This window comes from Megalopta genalis, chromosome 4 (assembly GCF_051020955.1).
Source record: "Megalopta genalis isolate 19385.01 chromosome 4, iyMegGena1_principal, whole genome shotgun sequence".
In the NCBI taxonomy this organism is placed as follows: domain Eukaryota; kingdom Metazoa; phylum Arthropoda; class Insecta; order Hymenoptera; family Halictidae; genus Megalopta; species Megalopta genalis.
Genome location: NC_135016.1, coordinates 6196746 through 6221118, shown reverse-complemented (window position 1 = coordinate 6221118; position 24373 = coordinate 6196746). Strand labels below are relative to the sequence as shown.

The 24373-nt window shown below is 48.3% G+C and overlaps 2 protein-coding genes across 3 annotated transcripts in view; both read right to left on the bottom strand.

Annotated features, from left to right (window-relative positions):
* Nucleotides 1-1851, bottom strand: part of LOC117222521 (neo-calmodulin) — a 131803-nt gene extending 129952 nt beyond the window's left edge. Inside the window, exon 1 of one of the 2 annotated variants that reach the window (XM_076521204.1) lies at nucleotides 1293-1851. In XM_076521204.1, coding sequence (XP_076377319.1) covers nucleotides 1293-1331 — 39 coding nt within the window. In that variant the 5' untranslated portion in view covers nucleotides 1332-1851. The remainder of the gene's footprint in view (nucleotides 1-1292) is intronic. The other variant, XM_076521205.1, reaches the window with a different exon arrangement.
* A 3973-nt stretch (nucleotides 1852-5824) lies between these two features.
* LOC117222610 (uncharacterized) lies at nucleotides 5825-21909 on the bottom strand. The gene is made up of 2 exons (XM_033474394.2): nucleotides 21775-21909; nucleotides 5825-18901 (listed from the first exon to the last, which is right to left on the bottom strand). Exon 2 carries the CDS (start codon nucleotides 18885-18887, stop codon nucleotides 18585-18587), a length of 303 nt encoding a protein of 100 aa, XP_033330285.1. The 5' UTR covers nucleotides 18888-18901; nucleotides 21775-21909; the 3' UTR covers nucleotides 5825-18584.
* Nucleotides 21910-24373: the final 2464 nt, after the last annotated feature.

Below are 24373 nucleotides of genomic sequence, written 5' to 3'. Positions count from 1 at the left end.
GAATTCTCCGAATTAATCGAATTAAGAATTATTCGATTAAAGAATCCGAATAAAAATCATTCGAATAAAAAGATCGTTCGAATAAAAAATTATTCGAATAAAAATCATTCGAATAGAAAATCATTCGATTAAAGAATTGTTCGAATAAAGAATTATTCGAATAAACAGATGGAACGATGTACGACTATTATTCGATGCGGGAATACGGCGGTTGGCAAGAAAGAGGGAGGATTTTTGCGCTGAGGTAGATATGCGAGGTAATAGAAAGGAAAATATAGAGGGAAATGGAAAAGGAAATGTAAAAGAAAATAGAAAGGGAAGCATATACGGAGTAACATACCGGAAAATGTACGGTGAAATTCTATTGTGCGAATTCCTGCTTTCAGGGAAAAATAAATATGCGACGTCTGACCATTGCGCGCTGTTTCTACTTGATGCACGTTGAAGCGGTAGAACAACGCAAAGCTTTGGAGAGGAAAAAGGAATTTTTCGGTGGAGATCTCTTGCCGGACTGCGCGTACAAAATTCATGTCGCACGAATTCGAACGAATCGCTCGATAATACGTATTCGATCGTCGCTACTTCGATTTCCAATTCCGAAAATAAAAGAACGAATCAATCTTCAAAGAATAATTTCCTCGCGAGAATTACGTTCCGCGATATTTCCACGAAAAGTTTCTCCTCCAATTTGGAAGAACGTCTTCGCGCACGGTTTCCTGTGCTCCGTTGGGCCGTAATTATTTTTCCCGTTGCCATCGGGATGCATTCGACAACGATCTTTCCCACAGTTTGTTCCTCTTCAACGAACATTCGACTGGTGCTCGAGAGGCTCTAACAACTGCGGCCTCGACAAAATTCAGAGACGGTTTCCCGCAACTGGACAAACTTCCGGCCGAGGAAAGCTGCGCTGGTCGCCGCGATCGAAACAAGAATCCCAGCGAAATTGACGAAGTTTCCATCTCAAGGGCTCGCCTCTCGACGAAGCCAATCAATCGCAGCCGTCGAAAATCGCTGGAACGAAGATCAACGGATGCCGCGGGCGTACGGAAATCGAACGACGGACGAACGGGTATCGGAGAATTGGAGAATGGCTAAAGAGAGAGAGAGAGAGAGAGAGAGAGAGAGAGAGAGAGAGAGAGTTCTATGTGAAGGGCTGTTTGCGTGTTCTACGAGGGCGTGATACATCGCCGAGAAAACCAGTGCTGTGGCTCGTGAGACAGCGAGGATTCGACGCGAGATCATGATCTTCTCGTATTACAAACGGGATAAAAATGTGTCGTTGGTCGACTTACCCGTCGCATGACGCGCAGAGAATACGACGAGGTCTTCATTTTGGTGGTAATCCTGGCTGTCTTGTACCGTATGCGTGCGGATGTCGCCCTTGGCCTTGGTGCTCCCTCGACGACAGCGAAGTCCAGCTGCGCGGCCGGTTTCGGCTGGAAGAAACCGGGGTGCCGACAGGAGGGTGTGGGAGGAGGCTCGTCGGACGAGCAGAGTCAGGGGTGGCTCGGGGCCACAACTACAGGTGGTCGCGCGCGTTGTCTCCGGACCTTCCCGCCGATGCTGGGGCTCGCGGCGCGTTTCTCTCGCGCGGCGCACAAAACCGACCCTCTGAGAAGATCCCTCTCGGCTTCCGGCAATCGAGGAGCAGCGGCTCTCTTGGACGAAGAGGAGCGACCGACCTCGAGGCGTACGCGCGCTCGGATGTTCGCAGAGGCTCGGACACGCTCGGCGACGCGAGAAGACGGAATGAGATCGCGAGGATCGGAACGATCGTCGAATACCGGACCTGCTGGGATGGCTCGCGGCAGGACGTTGACGCGGTTCTGGGCTGAGTAGCGTCTGTGACCGGCTGTCCCGACTGGCTGGTCTCCGAGCAGCCGAGGTGGAGCGAGAAACCACCCCGGCGCTTTCTCGCGCACGCTCGTCGCAACGCCATGGCAGCGCGTACCCCAGGACCGCGCCTACTTTACGAACGCCTAGACCAGGAGTGCCAAGGTCGCGGCACCAAGGCCATCCCGACCGCCGAGAACGCCGGAGCTCCGATCGGAGAGAACGCCACCCTCCCCTTCGCGCCCTGCCGCTTACACCATGGACCGATATCCCCGATTCCATGGTACAGAGATCTCGTCCTACGCAGGAGAACTCGTTAAGAATATTGCGGCTCGTCCTTGCGGCTGTCTCCTCGCGCTCGCTCGCGTATCTCGCGCTTTTAGACGTTTTTCATTCGCGACCAGGCTATCGGAATACCGGAGGCCGAGGCCTTGGGATTTATTCCCGAGCTCCAATCGCGCGCAAACGTTAAGAGCACGAGTCCCCCGTCAACTTATGCTCCGGCGCTTCTTTAAATATTTATCAGACGCTCGGCACCCGTCCGTCCTGGAAACTTATCCGACGGTCCTTGAGCACCGGATTAAACACTTCGGCCCCTTGTCGCGGCGCAGCCTCGCTTCGCTGCCGCCGGGGACCCGGTTTTCACCGCGAAACACGCTTACGGGCTTTCTTCGGGTCTACTTAAGCCGTTGGCGGCGGTGGGTTCGAGTCGAATTGAGTCTGCGTCGATGACGATGACTCGAAGTCAAATTGACAATGTGTCGGTAATAGTTATCTGGTATCGAATTGTCTCTGTGTCGTATCGTTTCTGACAAGGGGCGCCATTATTGAGAACGACCGTAGTCAAATGATGGGGTTAGAATCGTAGTGACGTCATTTTCGGACAATTTTGACTCGTGTTTTCAAATGTACTCTACGTGTGCACGCTGAAATGTTGAAAATGCGAGTGAAGTAAATTATAAAGTCGCTGTGAATTGAGTTAATTCTGTTAAAATTAAGATTATAATTATCGTAGCATCATTGTTATTTGATCAGAAAACAATATACATGTTAGTTAACAATGCCTTACGCTGCTGTGATTCTAGCCCATGGAAAATACAGTAATTTCTCTCGAAAATTCCAAATTTCGGGTTGCTGTGAATTTCCCTGTGCCTGTCCTACGCCTAGGTAATTTATTGCTACGTCGAAGCTACGTCGATGCTTCCGAATCGTGTCACGCGGCCTTCGAATTGCCTTCGAATCGTGACACGTAACCTTTGAATCGCTCTCGAATCGTATCACGTGGCCTCTGAATTGCCCTCGAATCGTGTCACGTGGCCTTCGAATTGCCTTTAAATCATGACTCGTGACCTTTGAATTGCCTTCAAATCGTGTCACATGACCCTTGAATTGCTTTCGAATCGTGTCACGTTGCCTCGGAATTGCCTTCGAATCGTGGCACGTGGCCTCGGAATTGCCTTCGAATCGTGGCACGTGGCTTCCGAATCGTGGCAAAGATTAAAAATAAAAAGTTAAGTTATCTTCTTTATCTCAATTTCTATAAAAAAAGATCCACAAGGCCCAAAGAATCGCGATTTAGTATTCTCGGATTTGCCGGTTTCAATTCCGACCTCCGAACATTTCTGGGAGAAATCACTGCAAAACCGTGTCCCACCGTACCGATTGATCGCGAGAAGCCAATGACTATTACCCCCCACCCCACCGACAGATTTTAGGGTCTAATAAGACGATCGTAATTATGTCGTTGGGCCGAGGGTAATTACCCGGGACGCGACGCGCCGTTGTCAACTCGGTGGCAAAAACGGTTCACGGCGCGACTCGGTCCGTGGTGTTAAATCACCTGGCCCGAGACTCCTCGGAACGGTTCTTTAATTAAGAAAGATAAAAAGTAATGGGAAAGGGAAAGTAACGAGCGTGCGGGCGCAATAAACAACCGGCGAGACTGGGAGAGCGTTAAAGCGGCTAATTAACACGCTGCACTCGGCCGGCAACCGTAAAGAGAGAATTATGTAGGTGGTTCTCGAGGTCGGCCGAGTGGAAAAGCGAAATACACGCCGCATCCTGCGACGCGATTCCCATGAAATATTCATTTTCACGGAGCCGCCGCCGGCACCCGCGCGCCCCTTGCCGTTTTCTCGGCGGAGCGGTTTCGTGATACGCCGCCATTCTATTAACGCGAAGACTCCGAGGGATCGTTTAAAACGACCGACGATTAGTCGCTTCGATCGTAGACGATTTATGCAAATGTATGTCTCACTTTTACCGTTCATGCAACGTGTTTCAACGCGTTGAAATAATATAAACAGCGTTGTAATTATCTGCCGTAATGTCTGGCATTGCTATGCATCGACGCGGAACTTGATATTCCTGACACTTTGTGCACCGGCACGTGCCATTTTGAATTTTCTACAAGCCTCAATTTTTGTAACGCTTCGATCGCCATGGCAACGGATTCAAAAATTTCATGAAATTACAGCGATACATTTAATCAAATTGAAATTAAGAAGTGCAGTTTGTTTAACGTGAAATTTCTATAAGCGTTATTTTTTTAACGCTTCGATCGCCATGACAGCAGATTCAAAGATTTCATGAAATTACAGCGATATTATAAAAAAAATTATAAGGGTGTAATAGATTAATCATTCATTTTCTATTCTGAGCAAACATACGTCACATACGTGGATGTAATTCGTTGTTTTCATATTTATATTATTTATTATTTAGTTGTAATTTATTTCATCATTTATTATATTATATATTATTTAGTTGTAATTCATATTATATTACATTTCTAATTTTCTTACCATACTTTCTAGATCTGTTACCATTTACAATAAATTCTCCCTAATCGACGCTCAGCTTGAAAACAAAAATGTACAATTTGTATATACAATCGTACCTCCTCTTCCCAAATTGTCCAAATCAAGCGTCAATTAGCGAGACATGTTGTGAAATTAATCTATGCTGACTATTAAATCGAATAAAATATTCTGTATAACTATCAAAAAACGGCATTACTTAAGAATACCCCTAATAAATAAGTGAACAGCAGTAAAAAGGTTCAACAAGAGGGGTTTCACAGACGTCCAATTAGTATTGAAAAAACCAATCATTATAATAAACGTACAATGTATATACGTATATATGTATGTATGTACAGTACGTTACAATTGCATGTACAATATTGCTTAGCATACATTTCCATGACCACATCGTTACACATATATTCTATATACACCCTGTTACACAGTTACATCATACACATGTAATACTACCGTAAAACTAATATGTATGTTAATGCATTTCTAGCGAAGCCGGTATGCCATAACTTCGAGTCGCCGTTCTTTTTTTCGAGACTAATTGGACGTCTAGGAAACTTCCGCTCGAAGAATATCTGATCGAAACGGATGCTTCATTGAAACCGTCCGTAGGAAAGCTTCTTGTTCGCCTCCGGCTCGTAAAATTTCCGCCGCCGCGCAAAGTGGCAATTTAAGGGAACGAACGAGTATTTATTATAATCCGTCGGCGCGTCGAGTGAAATCGATTTCCGGTTCCGGCGCGGTGCGTCGTTATTTTCCCTCGTTTTCCATCGGGCTCCCTTCTCGAAGGTGGATCGGAGGGTGCCTCCGATTATTATTCCGCCCACGTTTCTCGGCACGCATCTGTCCAAGACGGATCCCGGCTTTTCCGCCCTCGCGTTTTCCCGTGCCGTTATTATCGTTGACGTCACACATCGGTTCCATGGTGCGCCCGACGCACCATGGCCGGCCAATCCCGTCCGCCGACGGTGGTGGAGCCCCCGTGATGCATCGACCGACGAGTTTTTCCGTTTCCTCCGCCGCGTTCTAATGGAAAAACCGGTGATTATCGTCGTTCATCGTGACGACCCTCGATATATCGCCTTCTCGTTCGCTTCCGGGATGCTCGGGGAGTACGCGGGGGGTAGGTGGGGGAGGCACTTACGCGGGGAAGAAAAAGTTGCGGGAAAAGGTTTCTCCTTTACTATCGTTAAAGATTTATTTCATAATATTACACCAACAACTATTATCGAATTTTTATGTAATAATAATAATAATCAATAGACAATGATAATCGACAATTATCAGTAATAATAATAATCAATAGTAATCAATAATGATCGATAATAATTAGTAGTAACTAATAGTAATTAATAATAATCAATGATGATAATAATAATAATAGTAATAATAATAATAATAATAATAATAATAATAAAGACAATAATAATCTTCCTTTTTACTGTGTGTGAAAAATACGAATAAACGCTTACATACATACACGAATTAATTGCAATGTCTTACAATTAATGTAATAATAGCCTAAAGACGCGGCGCGCGTTAGAAAATATGTCGACATTGTTCGCCATATATATATACATATATATATATGTGTATGTATGTATATATATATATAAAATTTTTCTCTTTCATCTCCGTCGATCGCTTTTCGGTCTACATCGTGGAATCGATCGTACGCGCGGTCTCCTCGCCTAAGCCCCCACGATCGATGAATCGCATCCCCCTTGTCGCTTCGTTCATTTATAAATCCTCGGCCTCGTGAGCCTCTCTCACTCACTCTCTCTCTCTCTTTCTCTATTTCTCTCTCCCTCTCTCTCTCTTTTTTCTCACAGGGCGAGCGTAATTATCTTTGTTATTTTTTTTTTTTAAATCGGTGCGCGTCTGTCGAAGAGCATCGTTTCTCCACAGGCACCCACGCGATCGCGTGGATCGCGAGGGCGCTCGATCGCGCAGCGGACCTTCGTACACGCTTAATGCTACACACACGATAAATACACATCAACCTCCGATCGATCCTAACTCCGTTGCAAATTCTCTTTCTCTCTCTCTCTCTCTCTCTCTCTCTCTCTCTCTCTCTCTCTATCCCTCTCTCGCTTCTCATTCGTCGCCTCTCGCCTCTCATACTCCTCTCGTTTACGCAAGAAAGACAAAAGGTACGTTTTGTTACAATGATAATCAGGAAACGAAGGTGCAAACCCGAGCCGCGCATCAGTCCGCAGACGACGAGACGCGTCCTCGGGCTCAGTATTTATTTATTCATTTATCTATTTATTTATTCATTCATTTTATTTATTTATTTATTCATTCATTTATTTATTTATTCATTTTATTTATTTAATCATTTATTTATTCATTTATTTTATTTATATATATATATATATTTATATATTTATATATTCATTCATCCATTCGTTTATCTGTATATTTATGCGTTACGCGAATATATTATGGAATATCATTGGATACACGGAAAAAAGAAGCTCGTTAAAATCGATTTAATCGGAGCACACTGAAGAAGATCCTTGTTTGTTCTCTCGTCGGTCAATAAACTGCAAATTTATTCGCAATGTTCTATGTTACACGGATGGTATAACGGCGATAACGGAACAATATATGTATATAGCTTTCATTTATTTATTCGCTTTATTTTATATATCTATACTTTGCATTCTGTAAAATAGAATAATACGGCGACTGTTGAGCGAGCTTAGTGCGCGCGCGCCGCGTTCCACGGGGAACCGAAAACCACCCCGTCTCTCCCGCCCTCCCGGCCCGGGCGATTCGCCTTAAACGATCCGCACGTAAATAGAATAGTCCGAATACTTTCCCGGCACCGTCCGCAAAGCAAATACTCAAAATTCCTCCTGCCAACCGATCGAAAATAACCGAAGCACCCTCCGTCAGAAGCGATCCGACGGAATCGCTCGCGGTCGGTTCCCAAATGTTCCCAGCCGGCCGCGAAGTGCTCCGCGCGATCCGCGAACGCGATGGATTCGCGCCGCGAAACGCGCCGCTGACGGGACGAGCGGCTCTCGTACGAGCTAGCGGCGTGCAATCCGACGCGGAGATGTCAAGTTTTCCGCGGGACAGCTTTGTCGGCTTTCGAACGTTTCGCGCGGACAGGAAGTCGCGCCTCGAACGCCGTGATCGGAGCACCGCGGAAGCTTTGGAAGCGCGCGTCCGCGAAGCGCGTGGAACGCGGCCCGCGCCGCTTGGCTCGCGTTTAATACCCAGACAATGTAGTGACAAAATAGAAGACAAGTAAGTACAACAACTATTGTAGCTTAGATGAGAATCTGTTGTTGCCGGGCCTCAGACGCGGCGCGCGTTTCCGCCCCGCGAACCGTCGCCACCCTGGCGCGTGTCGCTTTCGGGGAACTTCCGGTCGTCGTCGAGAAAGCCTCGACGGTAAAACTCATTTATCTCTTTTTGGCAGTGAACGTCTTGCTACGGACGAACGATCCGCGGCGGATACCGCGACCCTCGACCCCTCTCGCCGGGCACCAAGCTGGCCGCCGGCGCGTTGTCTTTGAGAGGCCGCACCCGCGTCCTCGAGCACGTTGCCGCGTCCGGCGAATTGTTCCGACGACGGACGATCGCAGGAACGTGTCTGGCGCGGTTTTCTTTTTTGTCTATTTCGGTTTGTCTGAGGCCACGGCAACTGAGGTATTTTGTGAACGAACGCACGCCGTGTCGCGCTCTACTCTCTCACGCTCTCTCCTGCGAACAACGGCGCTCTCTCTCTCTCTCTTTCTTTCCAGCTCTATTTCTCTTTCTCTCTCTCTCTTTCTTTCTCTCTCTCTTGCTCGCTTTCTCTCTTTCTCTGCTTACAAACGGAGCGCAGGCTCTCCCGTTTTCCCTTAATACGATTAAACGCTCTTTGTTTACTTCCTCATTCTTCCAACCCTTTCATCCCACTCACACACACTCTCTCTCTCTCTCTCGCTCTCTCTCTATCTCTTTCTCTCTCACTTTCGCGTTTTATTTTTCGCTAAATTACTTTGTTTTTTTCCCCTCCCTCCATCCTCACACTCTCGTTTTACTCTTTTTTACTTTTTTTTGATATCTTAACTACCGGAATCATTTAATCGAAGACATGTTTTTTTTTCTTTTATGTATTTGTATTCGTTTTGTACTTGTACTGTTCAGCAAGGCAGCGTGTTGCACTTTGTTTACAATTACAATTATAGTCGGGCCGTGATTGTCCACGAAAGATTCCACAACGTCGCGAATGGTTCTTTCATGTGTTTTTGCATCCTCCGCGCGGATTTTTCCTTTCTTTCTCTCTTTCGCTCATTCCCTTTCTCTCTGTCTCGCGATCTCACTTACATACACACGCACTCTCTCTTTCTTTCTCTCTCTCTCTCTCTCTCTCGAGTTCTTTCTCTCTTTCTCTCCTTGATTCTCGACGCGATACTCGGATGATCGCGAACGATTTCGGAGCCGGACGAGCGATCGGAAAGCGAGCACGTGACAAGGAATCGAGTGCGGCTGCGGTTTAAAAAACGCGGCCGGATCGTTTTTCGCACGGCGCCGTGCACGTGCCGTGAAAATCGTAGGCAATCCGCGTGGAGCACACGTCGTTGGATAATTTTCTGGTGAACGCGTACGAAACGCCCCCGGCGAAATGAGTGGGAGGCGTTCGAACGAACGCGCGATGAAAGAAACAAAAAACAAAAAAACGATCGATGTAAACCGTGCGTGACTCTGATTGGACGCTTGCAACACGTGGATCCTTCTGCTTGCCCGACGACCCGGTGTCTATTCTCTTAACAATTTGTGCTTCGTTACTGGTTGAAATGATCGCGCGCGCGCGCGCGCGCGGAACCGATGATCTCTCGGTCGCGAGCCAACCGGGAGAGAAAATAAAACGCGCGCGGACGCGCGGCCCTCGTCGGCGGCTGTTCGGTGACGCGCGATCGAGCGGACCTCAAAAGAACACACGCACACACGGACGCACACGCACACCGAGCACGAGGGAAACGTAGAGCGGCGGTCTCGCTCGCGATGCGTGGGCGTGATCGCGAACAGGTGCGCCGTTCAAAGGTCTCAAAGGCTTCACGTGGATGCACCAGGCACGTGCACACGTGCCGGCGAACGTAAACGCGCCCTCGATCCGCGTGTGATTTTTCGCTGAACACGTGGCCGACCCCTGCGACGCCTTCTAATCGCCGACAGCCGACGATAGCGGACGCGGAAATCGAAGAATTTCGCTTTTCAGAGGGCGCGACGGTGAATTCCGGTTTTTATATTTTTAATTTATAATTTATAATCTTTTTCGGTCGCCGATGCGACGAATTCGCGCGGCGTGCCAAAGGTCGGCGATAAAACGTTCGCTTCCGAAATTGTCGCGGATAGAAATCGAGTGCGCGCGATTATTACGGCGCTGATCGAGAATTTTGGACGCGGTATCTCGCGATAATAGCCGATCGATCGGTCTTCCAATTCGACAGGGAATAGATAATTATAGCGTGACTGGAGTGGTACGCGCACGCATCGCGATCGATCGCGACTCCGTGATTAAATGAAGAGAAGAAGAAAGACAAACGAAAGACTGTGATCGTGATAAAATTAATCAAAATAATAATTCTAGTACTAATAATTATTATTACAATAATTATAAGAGTAATAATAATAATAGCAATAATATGATTGTAATAGCAATAATTGTAATAATGATACTAATAAAAATAATATTAATATTAATAATAAAATAATAATAATAATAATAATAAAATAATAATATTACTAATAATAATAATAAAATAATAATATTACTAATAATAATAATAAAATAATAATATTACTAATAATAATAATAAAATAATAATATTAATAATAATAATAATAATAAGTATCCAGTAAGTTCTCCTCAACGCGTTTAAACAATCACTCTCTTAAATCGCTGTAACAAATTGACAAAAAGATTAACATAAAAATAAAACCAAGGAGAATCCTTACAAAATAGGCCTATATATATAATATTTATATATATATATATATGTATATATATAATATTTTATGCGTGTTATGCATGTATATACGTACATATCTGTATATATATATTTATGTACATAAAAAGTTAACATAACGTGCCATCGACTCCTCGCCAAATATCGTACACATTCTCTCTCTCTTTTTCTCTCTTTCTCTTTCACTCTCTTTCTCTCTCATTCTCTCTCATTCTCGTCTATCCGTCCTCCCTTCGATCAATCGATCTCGCCTCCCTTGCCTATCCGTAAAAGCGGATCGAACAATCCCTGATGGTCGACCGATATGACAACAAACATCACCGACGTGTATAATAATTAACGTTGAACAGGCAGAAGACTCGACAGTACAGACGAAAATTCGTACACAATTAATACACGGAGAGCAGAACAACGGAAAAATCGTATTTTCCCCTCGCACGCGCGCCGTTGCCTGTGTGGGTGCGTGCGTGCGTGCGCGCGTGCTTCGACACGCAGGATCCGCACATCCATATGGAAAGTACACACTCACAGACGATATGTAGAATCGAAAATGAAACGATGATATTCGCGTGTCGCGCGCTGCACACCGAACGGAGGCGTCCGAGCGCGACGCTTCTCGCACCCTCCTGCGAACTCTCTCTCTCTCTCTCTCTCTCTCTCTCTCTCTCTCTCTTTTCGTAAAATCTCTCTCTCTCTCCCACTCTTTTCGTAAAATCTCTCGCTCTCTTTTCGTAAAATCTCTCTCTCTCGTTCTCTGCATCTCCACTCGACAACATCCTCGATATGTTCCTAATCCAACTGTGCGAGCCGCGAACAATAATCGTTGTTTCGCACAGCTGATCTGATCGCAGCAGCTCGAGCTCTCCCGCCTCCGTTCCTCTCGTTCGCGATCATTCTACGCGGCGTCCGCTCGCCGAGCGATCGACGACCGGCGATCATCGACTCGCCGTTTTCTCTCGTGATTGCTTCCATTCGGGGACGGCTGATTCTGTGCGCTCGCGGAGGAATTTTTGTCGATGAACAAACTCGCGGAAAAAGACTGGCAAGAAACGAGTCGATGGATCGCCGGTAATCGTTGCTCGAATCGAAATGGTATATATATACATATATATATATATATATACTCGCGTTAGATTCGCTGTCGCGCAAGTTCATCGCGGAAGAACGGCGACTTCCTTTTTTTCTCTAGCTTTCTCTCTCTCTCTCTCTCTCTTAATTTGCACTCTCTCTCTTTTTCTCTCTCTTTCTCACTGTTCTCTCCTCCATTCTCACGATTCTTTTTACAATTTTCCTGTTTACTTTGCTTTCGGACAGAAGTGTGATAAAAAGACGCACGCTACGCGTTATTATAGTGTTGACAATGATGAGCGGAGAGGTGATCGACCTGTTTTTTTTCTATCGTTTGTTTTAATCCTAGCTTCTCTTGTAAATGCGGTGCTCCGCTTAAAAATGACGCGGATTCTTCTCATCTCCTTAAGAACTATCGTTACGGTTAATTATCGTTAAGACAGTTTAAGTGATATCTTTCCTTTCATGTTTTTCATCCCCCTGCATATCTCTATGCGCGTTGTCCGCCTTTAAGGTGATTCTCGTGGTGCATTATGTTTTTTCCCTCGTTTGTTTGTTTGTTTGTATGTATGTTTGTTTGTCTGTTCGTTTGTTTTTTTATCGCGTGCTTTTGCAAATTTTCCCCTTCCGATAAATTTAAAAACTTTCGTAACAATTAATTTATACTTAAGGTTTTTCTGTTTTTTTTTTCTTCTTTTAATATTAATTATGGCACAATATAAATATTATATTTAAAGTCTTTTTGAAGACATAATAAAAATAAATCTAAGTAGTCTTTCTCCTATATGCTCGACAGTATTTTCACTTTTTTTTTTTCGTTCGTTTCTTAGTTTTTCTATCTCAATTTTTTTCACGTTAATTATACATCGTCGCCGTTCAGCGACAGCGTTATCTTTTTCCTTTTTTTTTCAAAGAATGCGTTCCTTTCTCCATTTCTCTTATTCTTTTTCTCCCCCGCCCTTCATTCTCTCCTCTCTTTCTCTCTTTCTCTCTCTCTCTCTCTCACTCTCTCTCACTCTCTCTCTCTCTCTCTCTCTCTCTCTCTCTAGCTATCTCTTTCTTTCTCTTCGTAGTTCCACGTTTTCGAATCGCCATTTTGGAAAACAATAAAGTAAAAGAAAATGCGAAAGAATTTCGTTTCCCTTTGAAATCGAAACCGAAGAGTGTTCGTCCCGAGAATAATAATATATCATCCGCGGCGCGTAATCGGGCGCCCGCGGTATCCAGCGGAGTCGGGATCGGTCCGATCGAGATTGCACGAGATCGTCGACGCAGCGAATGCAAAATGGAACGGTTTAACCCCTTAAAGTACGATAAAAAAGACTCTGCTCTCCCCGTCAATTTCTTTTCTCTTCCCCCCCACGAATTCCCCCGGCTGGATACCGATCGCGGGCCCCGAGAAGCCTCCGCAATTTCCCGATGCTCTCTTTGGTAAGACAATATCACATGATCAAGAACAAGTTTAAAAACCAATCGAATTAAAAAAAAAAAAGAAGAAAAAAGTATAAGACACACAAACAATCTAATCAGTCGATGTCTCCCCGAGACCGTGTCAGGGATCGTTCTTTTTTTAAAAAACGAAACAAAACAAAAAAAAAGAAGAAGAAGAAGAAGAAGAAAAAGAGTTTGGAAACTAAAAGGTAAAATTCGAATCCTTAATTTTAAACGCGTTTGCCGGTGTATCCTTTCCTTTCTTTTTTTTTCTTCTAAATTATACAAAAAAAAATCAGCCTTCTCGAGAAAAAAAGAAAAACGTAAATCGCGTTAGTTTCGTTTCCGTCACAGCGCCAGGAAATAATCGTCATCGTTCTCTCGTTCGTGGCCCGAGCTCTCGCCCGCCCGGATCGATCGCGTCCGATCAAAGCAAAGAGGAAAACACGAAGAGCACGAAGCATCGGTTCGAACGTTTTGTCAAGCGTGTCCGAAACGGAAGAACTGGAAATGCTTGCTTGCTTTGCTTGTTCGCTTCGTTGACACGCGCACGGTTCTTCTCGGTCCGGAAGGTGCCCGCGGAACCGCGGCCGTGCGCCATGGATCCGACGGGCTCCCGTGACCGGAATTATGCGAATATAATCGTGTTCGCCAGGGCCTGGCGCGCTATCAAAAACCGAACGCCGACCTGTGTTGCGTCGCGATCAGAAACGGAAATGAAGGAAGCTACGCGCGACGCGAGCCGCGCCGTCTCGCGATTAATTAGCGGAGCCATAACCAACGTCCAGTCCAGCACGGATTTGCCCACTCCATACAATTCTAAAACGTCTATACCAAAAATTCGCACACGACGACATAATCGTTCTCCTCTGTGGATTCGCACGTCAGAGGTACACGTTACCTTACATTATCGATATTTAATATTTACACGCACGTGATATTTAGAATGCAAATAAAAATAGATAGTTTAAAATATCTTCTCTCTCTCTCTCTCTCGCTCTCGCATTCGCACACATTCTCTCTCTCTCTCTTTCTTTCTCTCTCCCTCTCTTTTTACCGACTTTCTCTCCCGTCTCTCCACGTTTAGAGCTCCCTACTTTTGTTTCCTCCTTGTGATAGCATACGAGACAAAAATCCATGCATTAGAGTTCAGAAAAAAGTTCTTCGATAATATTTCGTACAATAATGTTTCGCTTTAAATCCTAGAACGATTAGTAGCAATAGTAATAATGTTGGTAATATTCGTTTCTCGAAAGAAGATGCGACGCGCCGCCCTAACTACATTTTTTCCATTTTTCTTCTGCTTCTCCTTCACCTTCACTTTCTTGTTTCTTTATCTCTTTCTCTCTCTATCGTTCTCTCACTTTTCTTCTCTTCCCGTGTAAATAGTAAAAGACCTAAAATTCCTTGTTTCGAAGACGTTGGCACATTGGAATAGATTCTGTGTCTCTCTCTGTGTGTATGTGTGTGTGCGCGCGTTTGTGTGTACGTGTCCCCGTCGATTCACGATCGTTTCTTTCGAATTTGCTCGCATTCGAACACCGTGCGCGACGATGTTGCAAATGGGTCGAATACCCTGAAGAGATATGTTTTATTATTGGTCGGGCACACCGTGGCGAAATATTCTCCCTTCTCCCCCCCTGCCCTCCCCCGTCGACCCCGGGGCGACCGTCGACCGCGAAAAGCTCGCCGGGAAAGCTCGCTTTGGTCTCGCTTAAAACGACGAAAATAGAGAACAAGAAAAGGAACAAAAAAAAATAATAGAAGAACTAATAGAAAACGAACGCGAAACAAATAAAATCTAATCGCAACAACAGTCAAATCCACTTTGGTATCGTACCGATTTTCCTCGATTTTTCTCCCGGGCTGTTTCCCGGCGGGATTTCCCATTTTCCCCGCAGTCTAATTGATTTCGTGATCGAGGGTCGTCCAGGATCGATCATCGGGATCGCCCCGGCGTCCGAGCCAATTTTCTCGGCGTAAAGGAGACTCGTCTCTCGGCTTTCTCGTTTACTTCTTCCTCTCCCCGTTCTACTCCACTCCGCCCCCTTTCCCCAGTATCTCCGCCTGCTTCCCCCTTTTTTTGTTACTTTTACAATTAACTTACACAACACCGAACATCGATCTAATTCCGTATACTTTTTTTCTGGTTTCTCCATATATCTCTAATATTCTCGTTCTAGTATACCCAACTGAAGGACATCACAGAATTTCCCGATATTCAATTAACCAATTAATTACTTTTCCACCCAACCCCCTCCCCCACGCGATTCTGCGCACACGCCGGCAATCATAATGTGGAACGTTTCTCTTCCGACTACTCTTCGATACTCCTCTCCCCTCCTCTCTCTCTCTCTCTTTCTCTCTTTTTCTTTTCTTCTTTCTTTTTCTCTTTCGATATTTTTCCCGCTCCCGCCCCTCCCCAGTTTCATTTTTGCAGCGCCGAATATATATTCATACTTTGATGCTCGTTCGCGTCAGTATATCACAGAATTATTAAAAGGTTTCCAAAATGACTAGTTTAATTTTCACTAACGAATTCTATCTTCAAGCCTTTCCCTTTGTCGAAAAGAAATTTTTTCGGAAAGCAAAGATGTCCACGCGCAAAGTGCCCACCCCCATTGTTTTCCCTTTCTCCACATTATGCTTTGTCCGGCCGCGGAAAAACGTTTCTTCCTCTTCCTCTCACACTCTCACGCTCTCTTTCTCTCTCGCTTTTTCTCTCTCTCTCTCTCGCTTTCTTTCTCTCTCTTTCCATTTATTTCTACGAATGTATACGTAATATGTTAAAAACTCCCGCCATCGGAAGACACCTAAATCTAAAATCGTATAATTTCTCATTCACGGTATACCTCTCGTTCTCGCGAAGATATGTTTTTGGAAAACTCGTCCGGCCCCCTCCGCCGTCCCCCCCGGATCGCCCGCGCTCCCTCGAAAACCCCGTGCCGCCGACCTCGAGACCCGAGAAAATACGCGCACGACTGATCACGTCCCCCCGCCGCCCCCCGTCTCTAGCTCGTTAGCTCGTTAAATACTTTTCTCCGACCCCCATTTTTTTTCTCGCGACTACGGAACCTAAGAATTAGACGTAGACGTAATTTGTTTCGCTCGTACTCCCCCGCAAATAATTTGTACTTGATCGTTATTTAATAATGGCGTTTGTTTCCTTTCCTCTCTACCGATCTCTTCCCCGTTCTCTCTCTATCTTTCTCTATCCCTCTCTCCCTATCTCTATTTTTCCCTCTCTTTCCCCTTCTCCCGTGTGTGTAATGTGTGTACGCGTGTTGCAACTTTACAACCCCCTCGCGATAAAGTATCTTTCTCTTTACACTGAGCTCTAAACCTGAAATACGTTGCGCGACGAACAACTTTGTAGGGCCTGTCCCCCGTTCCCCCTCCTGTTCCGTCTTTCTTACTTTTTTGCTACCTCGCACGTTCGCTCAAGCATATGGATGCGTCGAAGATTCGCAAGGGCGGGACACAGCCGGCGACAATCGTTCCCCGATTCGACGGCGATCGGTACCGGGCGACCGCGCTTCTTTGGCCTGATCGAACGAAAACAGTCGGAAAAATTTACCCCTTACTCGTAATATTGCACATTCGCCAATGAGACGCGTCAATCAACGCGTTCCCCGCCGTCCCGGCGGCGCCGCGCGCATTTCACCCCGCCCCGAACGATCGTCGTCGGACCCCTCGTAATCGATCGAACCGCGCGCACAAACGAATTTTCCCGATCCGCGAAACATTCCGGGACGTCGGAACGGCCGAAATATCGGCGCGGCGGGGAACGCGTTGAAAATCCCCTTCCTCATTTCGCGCGCTTCGTCCCGCTCGGTCCGAGGCTGAGCCGAATTTTGGAGACACCGATGGGACCGCCGTTGTCCCACCCCCGCCGTGGTCAAATCTAAGTCGAGCTACGCTTCTTCGTAATCGTTTCTCTTTCGTTTTCTTCCCCCCGCCCCCTCCCCATCCACACACGCTTCCCACCCCGTTCTCGTTTCACCCCCACTTATAAAACCTGAACAAGAGAATATCATCGTTATCAATTATATCGTACGAATATAATATATATAATATTTATATATATATATTTACAGCTCAAAATATTACTTTTAAAGAGTTAAAAATATAGTCTGTGTAATTTGCGCGCACGACGGACCTGTACACGTGTAAGAGCCCCCAATTTTTTTACTTCTACTTGCACTTTTCTACGCGCCCCCCTCTACTCCGCCATCATAATTCCCCGCCGTGTTTCGCCCCCGACGCTGTTACCCCGCGAGCTACGCTACTTTCTGGCCCGTTACGCCACCACGGACACACCCCGCGTCCTCTCCCACCAACCCCCTCCGGCAACCTCGTCCTCACCCTCTACCCGCTCCCGGTTCCCGAAATTTGAGCACATGTTCGCATTGGTAATTGAATTTCACTTAGGCCTAAGGTTCTCCGATTCCCCGCCGAGCTGGCAAGACCGCCGACGATCGACGGCTCGACGACGTTATCCGATCGCCGATCTATCCTCCGTCGATCTATCCTCCGTCGATCTATCCTCCGTCGATCTATCCTCCGTCGATCTATCCAACGTCGATCGTCTTCCCAGCTCGGCGCGGCGCACCATCCCCCGTTCGCGCTGTCTCGCGACAGCACTGCCAATCACATTTTCATCCCTCTCTCTCTCTCTCGCTCTCTCTCTTTCTCTCTCTCTCCCATCGCGAAACCCTTCCTCCTCTCAAACGGACCTCGTCGACGCTCGCGTCCTCAGGACAGAATTGACATGATTCGTGGGACCGGTCGGGGCACGATCGACACCTTGGCAAGACTCGATCAATCGGCGTATCTCGAACGCTGCCCCCGCTCTCCCCGCGGGAAACGATCTATCCGCGGAGAACGACGCGATATCGTTCTCGCCCGGCGACCGATTTCCCCGCAGAAAACCTCGATTAAGCCAGTGGAATGTATTCGCAGGCTCGTTCCCGAGCCCTCGATCCGCGATATTCAGTCTCGAAGCCGCGCCCCCGTCCGCGACGCGACCCCCCTCGGGATGATCCCGATCGGGACGGGAACGCGGCTCGGAGGTGTGTGCCGCGTCTCAGTCGATTCTCTCGTGGTTTCTTTGGATTGATCGCAGTCTTGGCTCGAGGGGGCCGCGCGGCGCGAACGAAGCTCCGGCGGCGCGTTAGATCGTGGTTCTCGAAGAGGCGGCGGGTTGTTCTGGGGGTGCGGGGAGAGAGCCTGCCGGGTTACGAGACCGGCGCTCGTTGTCGCGTTGTCGACGATCGACGCGATCGTGGCTCGCTCGATGGTGGACGCGCGACGATCGTTGACGACGATGCGGATGGCGGTGGTGAGCTGCGAAGAACCGGATGACGAAGGCGACGGGCGGGCGCCGTTGATGACGCGGTGGACGCGGCCGGCTGATTCCGGGAGCCCGGGACGGGGTCACTGTAAGACGGTTCCGAAATTTTCATTGCGGCTGCTGCTGCATCTGGGCCTTGAGCAGCTTCTTCAGCCTGCCCGAGTAGCCGCGGTGCTGTATGCTCTTGTGCGTCGTGAGCGAGTTCTTGGTGCTGTAGCTCCGGTTGCAGAACTCGCACACGTGCAGGGTGTCCGACTTCTTGTGCTTGTCCTGGAAATGACGCTTCAGGGAGTAGTAGCATGAGTAGTTGCGACGGCAGTACGGGCACTCCGGTGACTCGTTTATGCTGCCCGCCGTCGGCGTCGGCATCCGGTACATGGCAGAGGGAGGCGTCGACGGTGCTGGATGCATCCCGTTGCCCGTACCTGAAAACCGTCCGTATATTCGTCAGATTTCATCGCCGATAAGAACCGCTCGATCTCCGCGCCCGAGAACAGTCCCGTCGTTTCGCGACGTGATTTATCCGCGTTTTCTCCAGCCGCGAGTCTGATCGTCCTATTCATGGTCTTTCGTTGAAATCGCCGACCTTCGGAATCACGTTCCATCGGTCGGGATTTCGCGCGATTTTTAACGGACAGCTCGGAACGTTAACGATCACGGTCGATCGGTTGGACACATTTTCAGCCAATTTTTCAAGATTTATAAACTGATATTAGTAAAAAGTATTATGATATTATAAAAATACTAATATTGTATAATAAAATACTGATATTAGAAGAAGATAATTTATTTAGCCATTCGTTGTACTAGTTGAAGTGAATCGTTATTCGTGAAATCAGAAAACAAAGGTTTAGAATGGCTCGACAGAAAAATGAAGAATTCCTTGAAAACCGCAATTCCTCGAATTCGTACAATGAATCTAGATATATAAAAACTATAACAACGAAATTATATTAAGTAATACTGTAAACTATATCAAGTAAATACCGTGTAAAAAATCGCATTGTACGATCGAACAAAAATTGACTAACCAACCACAAATTCAACTTAAGATACCTATCTATTCCGTTATCGAAAAAATGGCTGTTCACCCGCGTATTCCATCGAATCGACTTAAATTCGTCAGAGAATCGTCAACGTCTTCCGTTCGGCTAGCTCGAGAGACTGTTCTCGCGGGAAGATGACAGATCGTTTCGGAAGGAAAAAAAAGGGGGGTGTCCGAATTTCGCAAGTCGTTGGAACAACCGCTAGATTCGTCTCGATCTCTCCCACGATCGAGGCTGATATCGGGGGGCAGCTCGCCGGCCTGGAAGAGCGACCTCGGCTTCCACCAACCCTGCACTCTTCGGGATCGTTCGAAGACCGCGTGCGTCAGGCTTCGACGCCGCTAGATCGATCGGTGCGTCGGAGCGTGTCGGATTGGATCGCGAGCGATCCTCATGCGACTGGACAGGTAGTATATGTCGTTAATCGGGCCGAGAGAGTCTTGTAATTATTAGTCGAGCGAGTAGAGATGAAGAGGACCAAAACCACCATGCCAGACCGCGCGTAGTCGCGACTGTTCCGGTCCGGTTCCCGGACGTTCCGGCCGCGGGATCATCGATCGAGGAAACAGTTAACCGGAAGCAGCCGGCAGCCGAACGACGGTTCTTCGTGTCGTGGAAAGAGCGGCGTCTCGAGCAGGTCGATCCGCGCATGCAAGAACCGTCCTTCGGGCCGGATAGTGTGCAGATAGGCGCGACGACAGGCTGCAAACCGCGGCGGTGCGCCCCGTCGAGAAACGCGTATCGGCGAGCGCGCCGATTCCGTTTTCCGAGCGTGAAGCAGCGTGCAGCGGAGAAAAGGGAATTGCAGTCATGCCACGGTAAGAGGCCGGTAGCCCCGCCGGTGCAGGCTCGAGCCGCGACAATTGTACAACGCAAGAAGCAGCGACGATGCGACGCGCGACCGTACACGTTCGTGCACCGCGGAAAGAGGATCGTGTCCCGGATGGAAGCCGCGGCTGACAAGCGACGATACACATGAGCATGCACACAACATCGAACATCGAGAAGCGTAAACGACAGTGAGTACCGGGAAACGTGGAACGAGAAACGAGAAAGAATATATAATCGGGCGACGGGGGAGAAAAGCGTGGGAGGACGACAGGCGGGCGGGGGATCGTGCGTGCGAGGCTGCCAAAACTGATCTGGAAACGAAAAGAAACAAAGAAACAGAAACAGAAACGGAAAAGAAGAGTCGGTGGGCTGTGTTAGTGGGAGGAAGAGGGGGGAGGGAGGGACATCGAAGCGTGAGAATCGTGTGCGGAACCGTGTGCCCCGCGATCGTCGCGATCGAGGCCGCTCCCTGCTCGACGGTCGATCGGCGTCGTCGACGGGGGATTCGCGGGGGTATCCCGGGGATCCAGAGATTCCGCGGGGTCCCGTGTCCGCCGACAAGGGAGCAGGGGAGTGGCATAACGGAGCCGCGAGTACCGGAAGTGCTCGATCGGCGACCGTACGGTACCGGCACGAGCGAAGGACGACCGGAGGAGAGGAGGGAAAAGCGGTTCCGCGGGTGGTGGAGCACGGTGGAATGAACTTGAGAACGGTGGAACGAAAGCTCCGTGTGTGCCGCGAGAGAGCATCGGTGGAAGAAGAAGAAGAAGTAGAAGCAAGAAGTAGAAGAAGAAGAAGTGGAAGAAGAAGAAGCAGAAGAACAAGAAGAAGAAGAACAGGAGGAGCAAAGGGTCGTGAACACGTGGGAGTCGGCGGGACCGGTTTCTCTGGCATGCACACTCTTCTTGGGGGGACGGTGGAGGAGGAGGAACAGGAACAGGGGGAATACCGGAAAGCGGAAGAGGGAGGGCACCGTTGACGAGGAAGCCGAGGTCGTTGCGAGGCAACGATTATGCGATCGCGACCTCCGCGAGCGTTCCAACGACGAGCTCTCGAGTTTTTCCGCGGCAGCGAGCCGCGGTTGAAAAGGAGCAGGGTGTCAACACAGAGAGAAGAGAGAATATCGATATAAATACGTACAAGTATATAAGAATGTGAATATGTGAATATGTGTGTGTGTGTGCGTGTGCGCGTGTGCGTATGTTTTGTGTGTGTAGGAGGGAAGTATCGGTAATATTAGATCGAGAGAAGTAGTGTTAAAAAATCGCGCGAGAGAATGGTACAGGCGGTGGAGAGACACGCGCACCCGTGTGTGGTACATTCTGGTCGAGTTTTTTTTATAGAGAGGTGATGATTGAGTTATTTTTTCTTTTTTTTTTTGAGTTCTGTCAGAGAAAGGATTTTGTTGCGTGTTGCCCTACCTTATCTAAACCTTCAAAAGAACTTAATGTCAATGTCGCCGGGTCTGCTCTTATGATAGGTATATATATGGGTCATCAGGGAGTTACGGGAGCAGTATATCCGCTCGCAGATGACGCATCTGTACTCCTCCTGTCGCGCGGCGTGCTTGTCGGCAACGTGGCGTTTCAAGGATGCTTTGCTGCACAGCTCCTTGTGGCACAGCTGGCAGCGGAACAGCTTCTTCGCTGACTGGGTGTTCAGGGAGTTCAAGGTCAGCCCCGTCATAGAGGTGAGCACTGAAACACAACAATGCACCTCGTGCAGCTGCAACCCCCACACTTCTTTATACCCTAGCCCTAGTATCAAAGGGTGACGCAAGCGATAAACTCTTTCTTTTTATAATTCGAGCCCTCTCTCTCTCTCTCTCTCTCCCTCTCTCTCTCTCTCTCAGCATCCACTTCTCACAATCTCTCCTCGCCTTCCTCTCCTTCCCTTTCGCTCCATCTACGTTCGCAACGTTTGATACACGAAACACGCGCGTCAGACCGATGTATTTCAGCGTGGTGTCTACCGCAACGGGGGCTCGAGATCGCGAAAGTAAAATTAGAAGGCGATTCGACGATGCACAAGGTATTTATAATACTTCACAGGCCGTCCGGTCGGAGGCGATTGCATTTCGATCGCGCGCGCCCCGTGAGCGAGTTAACCTTCGGACGGCGGACATTTCTCAGCATTCGTGCGTGGCAGCCACGGAATCACTCGAATCATCATCAATTCTCGTTCGTATGTTATCAAAACATTTTCGTTCGAAGTTAACCCTTTGCACTCGAAGCCATTTTAACCGTGAATCGAAAATAATTTTGCTCGCTTATAGTATTCCCATTTTACACGACAAAGTGCATTTTATGCATAGAAAATTGAGTCTTGCGGCGACTCGTACAACAGTTACGCTTTCAACAATTTTTCAATCGAACTTTGTTAATATAAAAATGATTTTGGAAAGTGATATAACAATTTCAGTGGTGCCTCGGGGTCACCGCTCGAGTGCAAAGGGTCAATCCTTTTGTTATATTTAATAGAAAAGCTATATTCAAAATATATTTAGTAGAAAAATCCTTTTGTTAGTACAACTATAATTTAGTTATTTAGTTAATCGTGATTAGTACAATTGTCAATATTAGCAGTTAACATTACACAAAACTGCGACAAAATTTAGGTAGAACGTTTGCACCTCTAGATCCAAATTTAACCAGCACCCGCCATCCGATGGTCAATCATTCCAACACCGAAGCGACCTCGATGCTTCTCCCCGGCCGTGGACACCCCTAGCCTCGGAACACCCCGGCCTAACCGACGCGGCTCGTCCGCGAAACGTTGCGAAACCACTCGTCCGAGTATTATAGTCTGTTTCGCTGGTATTCCCGCGGTCCTCGCGACAAGTCGACACACAACAGGTAGCAGGTCCGAAAGGAGGCACCAGCACGCCGTCATCCCTAGCGACTCCTCCCTGCAGAGGGGAACAACGACAACAACCCGCTCGCTCCGGATCCTTTTCTTCTCGCTGAGAAACTTCCGACTCGCAGACGTTGCTCCTCGCCCCTGCCCCCCTGGCCGCGGCCCATTCGTTAAGGTTTATGTCAAGGGGTTCCGGCCGAGACACGCGCGAGGGTTGCTCTCTCTTTCTCTCCCCGTCGCGCGTTTTCATCGAAGCCCCCGGTCGCGCGATCGAAAGCGTTCCTGCCCGCCCCTCCCGTTCCCCGCGCGACAAAATCGGCGCGATCCACGGTGCCGCGTTCCTTTTAAACGGAGGCGAACATACATTCGCGGGGAAACAAAACCGGGTGAAAGGCGAAACGGCGGAGCGCGGTCTTGCTTTCCGCGCACGTTCGATATGGCGTCTTCGCCCGAGACCGCCCACCGGTGGAAAACAGAAAAGGGAGCACGCCGGACAGAAAGAAGGGGGAGAGGGCTGTTCTCGCGTCCCGGCGGTGTGCGGCGCGTTCGAAACTCTTCGACGATCTCGGAGCACGGCTGCCTGCTGGTCGTCGCCATTCGGGGGAGCGAAGTAAGAACTTTCAATGCCAGTCTTTTCTTCGGACCGCGCGCTACCGAAAGGCCGGAGAAGGGTTCAAGACGCGCGTCGCGGCCCGTCGCGGCTGTTCGGGGTGCGGGGGGAGCAAGTGGAACAAGCGGAGCGGTTTCGCCGCGCCTCGCGCGTCTCGGCCTCGTCGCGGCGTGCTCGCGTGCTCATTGAAATCGTCGCCGTATGCAAACCGGATAAAGAGGGCTGGCCGAGAGAAAGGGCAGAAAAGGAGAAAGGGGCTGGAAAAAGAACGGAGAGCGAGCCGCGGACACGGGGGACGAGCCCGGGGTGCCTCAATAAGACGGCGAGGCGCGGCGAGGCGAGGGCGCGCGGTTCATTTGTGACGTCCTCGTTAATTTCACAATAAATTGAAAACTCGGCGCTACGGACGCCGCCGCCGCTTCTCCGCGTTCCCCATCGGCCACGCACGCGTCCCCGTAATCGAACGCGAATGGAGCCGGGCTTCCCATTCGCCCCGGAAAAAAGCTTTTTATCCAATTTTTTCATCGTGCTGCCCCCGTGTCTCGTTAAATCTC